Raw genomic sequence first — 12892 nt, forward strand, 5'->3', positions numbered from 1 at the left:
TGCCTCTCTGCCTATTTGTGATCTCTGTCTGTCAAACAAATAAATTAAAAAATCTTAAAAAAAAAAAAACAAACCTGCCTCAAATCCTTTTCTGGAAAAAATGGAGGGCTATAAATAATCAAATGTTTAAATGGCAGTCGTGTACAGGTCAGCATTTGACTGCTTTCTCATCCTAAGAAGAAGGGCAAAATAATTTTCTCTGAACAAACACATTTTTATGAGGATATTGATTGTTCAACTTGTGCTTCTAAATCTTCCCAATTAGAGAGGCAGTGGTGGCATACAAATAAATGTCCCAAGGGCTAATCAGGTCATCAGGTCGCCCACATGTCCTAACACACTCCCCACCCCAGCCCAGAATGTAAGGAGGTTGTAGGTACTTTGTCGAAGAGCCTCCACAATCACTAAGGCCAGGTTCCTTCAGGAAGGACCCACTCCCAGGCTGCCAACCATCTTAATCATTGTCTTCATGGCAGGAGACATGTTCCATCTGAACACTATGATGCTTCTCTCCACTTCCTCCCAGAAGAATTGTGACAAAAACTGACAAGTAAGGAAATAAATGGCCATCCCAATTTGGAGTAGTGTCATAAAAAGACACCTAGATACAAACCTCTGGTGAAGGAAAGGGTAGAGAAATAAACCCTAGAATTTAATGCAGCTTTGAAGGAAGGAGCAAAGGATGAGGCTGCATGATATGTTTTAGCAAACCTTAGAGTAGAAGTCAGCAGACCCAAGATAATCATCAACTCTGCAGCTGCTCCCTGAGTGACCTAGGAATATCTGTTCCCTCTGGTGACCTCTCACCTCTGATCTACTACAATGCTACTCACAGTTTGTATAGATGGGCTGCCTAAATGGTTTTCCTTTAGAGAAAATAAGAGCCACAATGATACAGTTGATTGTTCCCAAGAACCATATTGTAGTGTTCTCAAAGCTTGTGAAGGCACCATTACTTCCATTTTTTTCTGGAGCAGTTGGAGAAATGATTAACTTTGAGATGTTTTCATTTTGCAGTGTGCAGACACTAAAAAGGAAGCAAAAAAGGTAATGAAGTAAGATGACAGGTCTTTATGGAACATTTGTATCTATAGGATTCTATGCCCTCAATGTAATTGCTTATACTTTGAGAAAGAATATACTGAAAAGTAAGGAGAAGGAAACCAGCACAGATAGATCTCTATTTTGGATAGATGAATAGCTAAAAGATAGCTAGATGATAAATAGATAGATAATAGGTAAACAGATGATAGAAGATGATGGAGAGATAGAGAATAGATAGATAAGCAAATTATATATATATTCAATAAATTGGACACCCATCATGTGTATTTTGGCTATGTGGGAAAGACATGAGTAAGTCATGATTCTTCCCTCTCATGGCTTAAGATCTCTAGACATTTATAAATAGGGTGACTATATAATTTGTCATACAATAAGAACAGATTTTAATGTGAAAGAAAAAGACAAATATCATCAGAAAAACTGGTACTTTCCAGAGGAGACATGAATGGGCGTGGGTGGGGAAAATAGATAAAGGGGATTAAGATGTACAGATTTCCAGATACAACTGAATAAGTCACAGTGATGCAAAGTACAGCATAGAGAATATAATCAGTAGTATCATAATAACGTATGGTGATAGATGGTGCTTATTGTGGTAAGCACTGAGTGATGTATAGAATTGCCAAACCAATAGCTCGTACACCTGAAACTAATATAATGTGGTATGCCAATTATACTTCAGTAGTTAATTACAATTAATTTCATTGATATATCAGGCTTAAAGAGGGGCTGACTGGGCAAATTACAATGCATGGTCACCCTAGATATAAAAGATGGTCATAGGTCGTTATGAAACAAGATAGGAAAAGATTCATGCCAAAGAATAACATCCTCAGACTGTGCTACTGAGAAGAGAAGATCGCTGGAAATTTTCCCAAGGGACTTAAAGAAGCCAACGATTCTAGAAGAATGAAGAACCATTGGCTTCCTATCATTAGAAATTAGAATGTGAAATGTTGGAATCGAGGTTTTGATAGTACCTGTGCATCTCCATGGAATACCAAGGCTGCCTCTGAACCAGAATGAAGCCCACAATGTGCATAGCCAGGCTGAGAAGAATGTTGAAAATCACAGAGAGCAGCAGAGGTGGGGAGATCAGCCTTCCTGCAGGCCTGAAAGGCACCAGCTTGGGGTAGGCACCATTCAAATTCACTACAAAATAAATTCAAGTTTTATATTTGTGAAAGCAGGGAAATGTTTTATTCTTCATCAGGAGAACAGTGTAACTTCTTGAGCCCACGTATCCAAGCACACTGACAAACTGAAATACATCATTTTTTTTGAGGGAACGAAACAAGAATGGGCCCCAGGTCAAGTCATATGAGAAATTCCTAAGAGAGCAGACAGAACAATCATGAGCCACTTTTATTTTTGCCTATTAAATGAGCAAAGGCCATCAAATTATAAGTGAGAGCATGATGAAATGCATACTTTCATACACTGCTTATGGGAATCTACATTGACACAAACCTTCTGCAGGGCAATTTAACAAGAAATATGAAAAAAGTGAAAGTTGTTCATAACATTTGACACGGTCATTCCTGGAAATTTACCCTAAGCTAAAAAAATCAGAGGTATAGAAAGATGTTCATTACTGTATCATTTACAATAAATTATGGTTCATCTATATAATGAAACAACATACAGTCACTAAAAAGTAATGCTTTAAAATATTCAATGACAAAATGAGGAGTGACATCAGAAAAATGGCAGAGCAGGAAGCTCCAAGTTCCCATCCTTCCACAGAAACATCGAAAAACAAGCAGAAACTGTTAAAACTAACTTCATTGGAACTCTGAAAAACAAAGGATTATAGCAATCAAACAAATGCTAAATCAAAAAAAAAAAAAAAAGGCAACTTAAAAGTGGTAGGCAGGCTTTGGGTCATTTTTACTTGCCCTTGCCATACTCTTCTTCATCTCAGTGGCAATCTCAAAGTTGATTGTTCACACTCCCAATATGGGGAGGACTCTCATGTCCGGCCACAGGAGGAAAAGAGCAGACTTCAACACAAATTATTGTGTAGCTCTGTTCTAATCTGTCTGGGAGTTATCTGAAGGACTAGTGCAAGGTGCTCATCTCTCTCACCTAATGTGAAACTTAACTCAGGACAGCAGCATACACTGCTTAAAAACATTATAAGCCTAACCAACTACCCACAATCACCTGGGGCAAAAGATTACAGCTGAGACATAAAATAACAGCCAAAATAAAGAAAACCTAAAGAAATTTTCTTTGGGAAATTATGGCTTTCAAAAGCACCTGTGTATATTGGGGACTGTAGAAAGCCATCCACACACCTAAGGTAAGATATATGCTCAGAAAAGACCAGAACAGCCCCTCAGTTTTCAACTCTGGATGACCTCTGCACTCAGCACAAGCCTGGCTAAGTGTTGACATGCCCCAACACAGAACAAATCTGCAAAATCATAATTAGAAACTTTTGTACAACAAAGATAATCTTCTTTGTTCATTGTTTTAAACTGATGGAGGTTGAGAAAAATCTCAATCAAAACACTAGCCGAACAAAAGCCAAAGGAACAGAGATTTCATTGACCACACATAACAACTGATACAGTCTTTGCAAAAATAGTTTAGGGAAATCATTAAACAAATGTACTCTGACAGTCTTCAAAAAACAGCAAAACAAAACCCATCAAGCTCTAGGGAAGGGGGTTAATCTGATTTCCAGAGTTATGACACTATAATATTCAATGGAACAAAATAAATTGACAGAATTCATCTCTGAGGAAGCCTGAGCATTGGATGTATTGGACAAAGACTTTAAAACAACTGTTTCAAATATGCTCAAAGAAATCAGGAAGCAATGTACAAACAAAATGAAGATGTCAATAAAGATATAGAAAATATAAAAACAAGCCAAAAGGAATTCTTTTCAAAGAATTATTTTTCATAATTTCTACCTCTTTACTGACACTTCATTTTGTCCAGTAGAAGTAACCAGTTGAACAAATATAGAAGACTATATTATTGTACTTTTGGTTTTGAATTCCAGTTTTTATTCCTACATGGTTTAAAAGGTAACATATAAAAAATAATTATAGATCTATGTTGTTGGGCACACAATGGATAAAGATGTAATTTGTGGCAACAACAATATAAAAGGAGGAGACAGAGTTGTGAAGTAGCAGAGTTCTGCATGCTCTTAAAGTTAAGCTATCAATTCAAAGTAAATTATTATAAATTTAGGATGCTACATGCAATCCCCATGATTAAAAGTTATGTCATGGTTAACATTATATCCAAGGGTGAAAGACTGTGAGGTTCCCCCTAAGATAGGCACAAGACAAGAATGCCCATTTCACCACTGCTATTCAACATTATACTGAAAGTTCTATCCAGAGCAATTAGAAAAGGAAAAGAAATAAAGTCAACCAAATTAGAAGGAAGAAGTAAAACTATCTCTATTCACAAGTGATATAATCCTGTATATTGGAGAATCCCAAAGAATACACAACAAAGTAACTAGAGGGGCACTTGTTGCTCAGTGGAGAGAGCATGCAGTCTTGATCTCAGGATTGTGAGTTTGAACCCCACATTGAGCATGGAGCTTACTTAAAAAAATTAAACTTCTACTTCGGCTCTTTAAAAAAAGAAAGAAAGAAAGAAAGAAAGCTACTAGAGTTGATAAACACATTCAGCTACATTGCAAGATACGAGATCAAAACATAAAAATCAGTTGTGTTTCTATAAAATGGCAATAAACAATTTTAAAAAGAAGTCAATAGAACAATTCCATTTTCAAAAGCATCCGAAACAATAAAATATCTAGGAATAAGTTTAGCCAAAGAGGAGAAAGAGTTGAACACTAAAAATCACAAACTTTGCTAAAAGAAATTAAGCAAAACATAAGTAAAAAGAAACACATCAGATGTTCATAGATTGGAAAACTTAATATTGTTGAGATTTCAATATTATCCAAGGTGATCTATAGATTCAACACAATCTCTATCAAAATTCAAATTGTTTTATTTTCAGAATAATAAATTTGATCTTCAAATTCACATTGAATTAAAGGAGACCCTGAATAGTCAAAACAATCTTGAAAAAGAATAATGTTGGAGAACTCAACACTTCCTGATCTCAAACTTACTATAAAAAAAGTAATCAGAACACTGTGGTAATAGTGTAAGGTAACGGCATACAGACTAGTGGAATAGAATTGAGGGTCCCAAAATAAACCCATACATCCATGGCCAATTGATTCTTCAATATGAGTATTAAGATTATCCATTGGGGAAAGAACAGTCTTTTTAACAAATGGGGCTGAGACAACTAGATTTCCACATGCCAAATAAATGAAATTGGACCCCAACTTCACACCATATAGAGAAATTAACACAAAAACGCAAAAAGAATCAATGACTTCAGTATAAGAGCCAAAATTAAATAAAATTCTTTTTAGAAAATATAGGGTAAATCTACGTGAACTTAGATTTGACAATGGATTCTTAGATATGACACCTAAAGCATGAGCTATAAAAGAAATAAATAGATACATTGGACTTAATCATAATTAGAAACTTTTGTACATCAAAGGACATTATCAAGAAAAGGAAAAAGCAACATAGAATGGGAGAAAATGTCTGCAATAATGTATATGAGAAGGTTTTAACATCCACAATATCTGAAGAACTCTAGAGCTCAACAATCAAAAGACAAAAATCCAGTTAGGAAATCAGCAAAACACTTAAACAAATATTTCTCCAAAAAAGAAATACAAATGACCAATAAGTACATGAAAATATACTCAACATGATTAGTTATTAGGCAAATAAATTTAAAACCACAATAAGATACCATTCCATGCTGACTAGGATGTGAAAATAATTTAAATGAAATAACAAGTGTGGATGAGACTATGGAGAAATTGAGATCCTCACTGGGATCTGAATAATAAGAAAAAATGAAAGCCATATGAAGATTGACGGGAAGAGTGTCTTACACAAAGGAAATAGCAAAACAAAGGTACTGTGGTGCCCACAAGTTTGGCAGTGCTCAAGAGACTGAAAAACTGGGGTGCCTGGAACAAGTGAGTAGCAATGTGGTTGGAGGTGAAGGTAGAGAAGTAGGCAGGGGCCAAAGCATTTTAAGCAAGTGGATGACAATAAAATTTACTTTTTAAAGATTTTATTTATTTATTTGACACAGAGAGAGACAGGGAGAGCAGGAACACAAGCAGGGGGAGTGCGAGAGGGAGAAGCTGGCTTCCCGCTGAGCAGGGAGCCCCATGTGGGGCTTGATCCCAGCATCCCGGAATCATGACCTGAGCTGAAGGTAGATGCTTAACGACAGAGCCACCCAGACACCCCAATAAAATTTATTTCTTAAAAATAACATTCTACTACCCTTGGAAAGGTAAATGGGGGTGAAAGGAAGCAAGATCAGTTGTGAGGTTGTTACAGGAATCCACAAGGGAGGCAACATTGCTCTGTGACAGGGGTTACAGAGCTGCGGATGGAGAGGAGAGATGCAGGATAGCTTCTGCAGGTAGAGTCACCCAGAATTTCATAGGTATGGGATGTGAAGAGTAATAAAAAGAGAAACTAAGAATGGCTCCAGGTTTTTGAACAACTAGGCGGATAGTGGTGCTATTTTGCTAGAATGTAAGGAAAGGAAGTTTTATTTGTTTTTGTTCTTTCACTGATGTATTCTAAGTGCCCCTTTCAGTAAGTAGTACAAGCTCAGCACTCAGTCAGTAGTTAATGATTTTGTTGAATAACAGATCTTGTAGAAGATAAGAAAATATATTTATATGCTGATAAGAATGATCCAGCAGACCAGTGAAAAGTTGAAGATGGTGGAGAAAGAGATTATTACATAAACAAAATCCTTGAGAAGGTAGGAGGAAGTAAGATTAAAGGTACAAGTGGATTTGTTGGCATTCATATTTAACAGAGAGGAAAGCAGAGAATATGGTAAAGATGATGGGGACTGGATGGGTTGGGGAAAAATCCTACAGCAGGAAAACTGAGGAGACACTTAAGAGGTGGGAGTGGGAGTGACCCAATGGAAAGACTACCTTTAATGTCCATTCAAAACTCTGAAAAGCTAGGATTTAAAGATGGAAAACATAAAAGCCATTCAGCTCCTATAATCTGGGCACATTTTAATTGTAATTAATTACACCAGAAAGCATACTGTGGTCAGCATTCCTGATTTTCAAAGAGCATTTTTCATCTTAAATGTTTAGTGACCATTTAGTGACCATTATGGAAGACCATTGTGTTGTTTTTGTAGAAAACAACAAAAGAACTAGCCAGATTTCCTTTTGCTAACACTTTTCTTTTAGCCCAACACTCAAAAGTAGAGTTCTTATTCCCTGGGGCAGAAGGAAGTACATTGAAGGGAGCAAAGGAAGTTTTTAAAAATATCTTACTTGTTATGCCAATAAGAGTTGTGATGGCCAGATCCTGGAACAGAAACTGGTAATTTGAAAGACTGTTTGTCTCCTGAAAATAAAAAGGAAAATGACTTAAAAAAACTATGACCTTTTGGATGAAGTCTGACATGAAGTGCATTCATTTTGTCACTGCAACATAGGATTTTACAAGAAGAGGGTGCAGCCAGGGTCCTGTCCATGTTAGTCAGAGTACCAAAGGCAAGGCTGTGAAACCCTCTCTGGCCAGGAGGACACCCTCGTGTGCTCTCTGGCCTGGGTCGTTTGTGCATCAGTAACCCCTTATTGAGGGGGACATCTCACTCTACTAGATTCATCTCTGATCTTTTTTCTACCTTTTAGCAGAGAAGTCGGGGTTTGGTCTGGCACAATGAAACCCTGAGTACCCAGGAGTAACAAGTGCTAAGTATGTGGTGATCTTACCAAAATTTTACCGATGGCAAAAGAATACCTGAACCCACTATTTGCGTTTTGGGGCATTGTTAGAAAGTTCTGATAAAGCAGCTAGATATTCTTGAGAAAAAAAAGTGTGAAGGTCTTACTGATTTCCAGTAACTTGCTTCCTTGCCCGCCCCTTTAGTGGAAAGGAGTAATGGTGATCTGTGTTTAACTCGATAGCATGAGTTATCGGGATTCCAAAATAGTGCCCGATTTACATACATAGCTTCTCCTTCTCCAGCTCATTCATTAATGAGTGGGAAGAGACACAGAACTAAATCCTTCAATCCAGAGGCAAGAGGGCAGGACATGGAGGTGAATTTAAGGAATCAGCAATAAGCTGCTCGTACTGGTTCGTGAGAGTTAATTGCTAAGTTTTCGGGGATCTTTTTGAACGGGTTGTTAAGCACAGCCTTTATAAAAATTTAAGTCATACAAATCTACCATTAAATACATTATGCTAAAAACAAAGCTAATAAATACTCCCAAACCCACCACTTCCTAATCACTTTCCTACATTGTGCTGTTATCTATGCCTTTCAAGAAATTTACAACTCTTATATCTCTGTGGTGCAAGTACTACAAAATGGCATGCTCCTGTATATCTCTCCCAACTCCATGCTCAGTGACAGCAGGTAGACAGCTTGAAACCAGCCATAGTAGTATTTACACCATGAAAGCTGGCAAACATTAATAACCAGGGCTTGTTTTTCCAGGGAGAGCTGGCTATGAAATATTTACCAGCAACCCCAATCAGAGAATCATCTCTCTAATGAATGGTACCCTAGAGTGGAGTCACACTGCAACTGGGAAGAGAGAGACCTGGTCCAAGCAGGCAGAAGCAACAGCGAGAGAGAAAGTGCTGTGTTCTGATCTTCAGCAACCACTGCATTAAAAATGTCAAGAGAGTCAGAGAATTGACACCATCAACTTTTCCTGAGTACATTCATCTATTTCTGATTTACTTTCAAAATAAAGGTGGTTTTAGAGGGGCTACTGGTGCTCGCAATTCCCCACATGCACTCCTCCTTAAAAAGCATTGCAAACTGAGACGGGTGGTACACCACGACTTGTTTTGGTCCTCACTAACCAAGAACCCAGGTCCCCAGTCATACCCAGTAGAGCAGCAGAACACCAACATACTGAATCATGCTGTACAGAGCCATGTACTTAAACATGCAAAATGAGGTAACCAGAGCTGCACGTCCTTCCCTGTGTGAGAAAAGAAATGAAAAAGTGAGGAAATGAAAGGAATAGAAAGAATTGAGGTCAGTTACAATGTGCTGTTCAGCTGAGCACAGGAGAAAAAACTCGAAAGCCTGTTTGTCTGACAGACTGGACAGCCTTGAGCCCGTGGGAGCCGGCTGTCAGAATAGGACTAGATTTTTAGGAAACACCCATTCCAGGCTGAGGTCCACAGGTTTGGTCCAGCTACAGAGTCCAGGTCGAATGTTAGTCTTGTCCTTTTTTTGTGGGGACTATGTTAGCCCAGAGTCAGAGGAAATGGTCCCAGATCTCACACCTACACACTGATGTCATTTGGAAGGTCAGTTTCCTTCTGTCACAGTTTCTTCATCTGTGAACTAAGGGATTTCAATAAGATTGCAGGCTTGGGGGCTATTTTCCTGCAGGTGTTTCACTTCATTCAAATCTCATTTGGCAATCCCAACTTTCTCTGAAACTGGACTAGAACAGTACTGAAATTAGTCATACATGGAATTTAAATAGACTGGAAACAATGAGCATTCTTATTTCTGTTCATGTTGATTGAATCTGAGTAAATAGTATATATTGAAAGCATAAAATAGATTACTTATGAAATGTCACTTTTGTATCTTTCATTGGAAAGAAAATAGAGTTTAAATTTCCTTCTGGTCGTAATGTTTTCCTGGGATTCCAAAACCTGATTTTAAAACAGGCTTTTTCCTGTGTGGGGGCTCTGCTGCTATCATTTGCTTTACCAGAACATAGTTTCTCCTCATCTCTCACCTCCTTAGAAAGGCTTTCACATACCACCCACCTGCAGCAGCCAGTTCTACCTCCCCAGTCCCCTTCCAACTTTCCCCATTACCCTTGATTTATCTGTATATGTGTTTATTGCCTGACTTCTTCACCAGAAGAAAGCTTTATGAGATCAAAGGATGTGTGATTTACTTTCTTCTGGGTCTTCAGTGTCTCCACCAGTCCCTGGCACTAAGTGCCTACTCTATAAATATTTGTCGAATACATGCATAATTTTTTTAAAAATTGGGAAGAGCTAGCCAAATCATTATTATTTTAATGTGGTGGGAATAGTACAATATTTGTAGATAAAACATATTTAAATAAAATCAATTTTAATAGAATTTTTAATCCTATATGGCTGTTTGAGCTTGGGCATATCAATTGAACCTCAATTTCCATATTTGCAAAAGAAAATAGTGACCATTCTTACATCTCCAGGGTATTTTGAAGTATAAGATAGTAGGTATTAGAGCACTTCACAAACTGTAAATACATGTTAGTTATAACAGCCCAAAGCGGCCACAATGCTAACCATCTCTATGATTCAAATAAAATAAAGTAGAAGTACATATTCTGGGAGGCAGAGATAAATACCAAGGGAAATTTTGGTTAAAAGCAGCAAAGATGAATAAATATTTTGAAAACTGGGGATGGGAAGAGTATCCCAAAAAGCATAGAGTCAAGCGGAAAAGAGGGCAGGTAGGAAAGAAAAAGTTTCTGTCCGTCCCCCATCATAAAGCATCTAAGGAGATCCATGTAAAAATAACAATAATAAGAATATGAGCAACACTTACAAAGCAGTAACAAAGTCCAGATTCCAATTTTCTAAAAGTAACCTATTGAGTGATTTTCATTAGAAATTCCACTGCTCTCCCACAGTTTATTTTTAACTCCTGGTAAATTCACTTGGGATTAGAATGGCTGATTGCATTGTCCTGCAAAGCACCTTCCCCATCCAGGGACACAAAGTTTCCCTGCTCTTTCCCTGACAGAACAATGGAATCTGTACCTAAAAGTCAAGAGAAATTAAAACAATGCTAGTGGAAAGCATCTACTTACTTGATAAGACGAGGTACGCACTCAATGTTTGGAGTTTTCGAAGTGAAAGGGGAGGCCACAGATGCCTCCTGCTCTGATAAAGAGATGCCCACGTGAGCCATTTTCAAAGCCTGAAAGTAAAGGGTCACTTTACTCTCTATATCCACTCACATACATCTCTCCTGAGGCTACATGAGAAAAGTCTGTCAAGCTAGCCACAAAGTGGCTTGTGGACCCAAGCACTAGCCAGGAGATGACCAGATTTTGCTCTGCCTACTATATAAGAAAAAGATGGCACTGGGACACGGCCAAAGAAGTGGGGAGTCCAGAGCCATATTCTACCTCATTTGGTCTATGCCAACTACTGAGGCATTGTGTGGCTTTGGTCGAAACCCTCCCAAACCTTCTACATCAGTTTCTCCAACAAGAACAATGGAGGTAGTGTATATCCCAGGGATACTATCTCTAGAGAACTCCAGGCAAGCACAATCAAGTGTAAGTCTTTGTCTGTCCTAGTGCCGCTATGGCCCCATACCCTGGCAGCTACTTACCCCACAGTCATTGGCCCCATCACCGCACATACCTACAAAGTAACTAAAAGGGAACCATGTCAAATGTAAGGGATATCAGAGCAATTTTACCTATTAATTTCTCTATTTAAAAAATAAGTTGAACTTCATTACTGAGGATTCGAACTGATTATTCATTTTAAGGGAGTTTTCCTAAGAGTCTAGTTTGACTAAAAGTAAAGTGTGACTCAGCAGTCCAGTGCACCATTCCTGATTCCAAGCATTTCAGGGAGACCCTGAACATCGCTGTTTAGGAAGCAACTTTGATGGCTATAAAGTGGGACTTTCACAGATGACGATGTGATACCATGGCATAGTACCATATACTATATGGTACCCATATGGGTATGGTACCCATACCCATAGAGGGCAACGGATTTGAAACCAGACAGAGATCTTTGGACCTGATCACTAGGCTATTTTGGCTATCATTTTTCTCTCCTACAAAGTGTTATACGTATTCAGTGAGTGGAAGAGTGCCTTATAATCTCTAAAACAAGAAAAAAATTACTTGTTGGTGCTGTTAATAGTAACAGGAGAGGAGATCTGCCATCTTAGCAGTCACTCAACTAAAAAAATGCAGTGCCAGGCCCAGATTTTGAAGAAAGAAAACACATCCCTGCCTCAGGGTAGTTTTTTGAGGTTCCATACAGACTGCTGGCTTTCATTGTTGACAAAAATGATAGATAGTCTGCTTTTTAAGGTAGGAGTGCTCTCACAGCATTTACCGAATTGGCTATACTTCTCTTCCATACTGTCATATGAAGGCAATTCATTTACTGTCTGTGTTGTCAACCATGTGGAGAAGACAGGGCTTTCTGAATCAAGAAGCTTGCCTAGTGACTAAATCAAGTAGGAGGATTAAGTGGGAATGAGTAGGAGTAGAAGTCACATCTGTATGGTCCAGCACCAGAAGTAAAGAAAGCTTTCAGGACTCCATGGGTTCTATTAACAAGAAATAAAAGGTCCTAAATGATGGGCACGTTATTTGAACTGTCTATTCTGTAATGGAGACCCTTGTGTTAGAAGAGAATAATTTTTCTGATTTAGGACAGAAAGGATTCTCTGTCATATAAATGTTTTCATATTTTTAAGGTGAAGTGAATCTCTTGCCATATAAATCACCTTACATCAGAACTGTGATAACTTATAAAATCTAAATTCTCATTGTACCTCAGTAGCTGAACTCAAACTACACTTCCAGGTTCAGTTCTCACCCTACATTTTCATGCCCTCTATGTCCTAGCCCAGTGATTCTCAACTCTGGATCCACAGTTGACTTACTTGAGGAGATCTGAAAAAAACACTAATGTCTAAGCCTCACATGAGCAACTGAATCAGAATCTCTGGACAACGG

At 38.1% G+C, this 12892-nt stretch overlaps 1 protein-coding gene across 1 annotated transcript in view; it reads right to left on the reverse strand.

Moving 5' to 3' along the window:
* Positions 1–12892, reverse strand: part of ATP13A4 (ATPase 13A4) — a 131226-nt gene that overhangs the window by 12938 nt on the left and 105396 nt on the right. The window contains exons 22-27 of the mRNA XM_080818045.1: positions 11518–11560; positions 10988–11097; positions 9040–9136; positions 7466–7538; positions 2046–2217; positions 834–1027 (exon numbers count right to left, since the gene is read on the reverse strand). Of these exons, the coding sequence (XP_080674171.1) occupies positions 834–1027; positions 2046–2217; positions 7466–7538; positions 9040–9136; positions 10988–11097; positions 11518–11560 (689 nt within the window). The remainder of the gene's footprint in view (positions 1–833; positions 1028–2045; positions 2218–7465; positions 7539–9039; positions 9137–10987; positions 11098–11517; positions 11561–12892) is intronic.

This window comes from Martes martes (genome assembly GCF_963455335.1).
Source record: "Martes martes genome assembly, chromosome: 1".
Lineage (NCBI taxonomy): Eukaryota > Metazoa > Chordata > Mammalia > Carnivora > Mustelidae > Martes > Martes martes.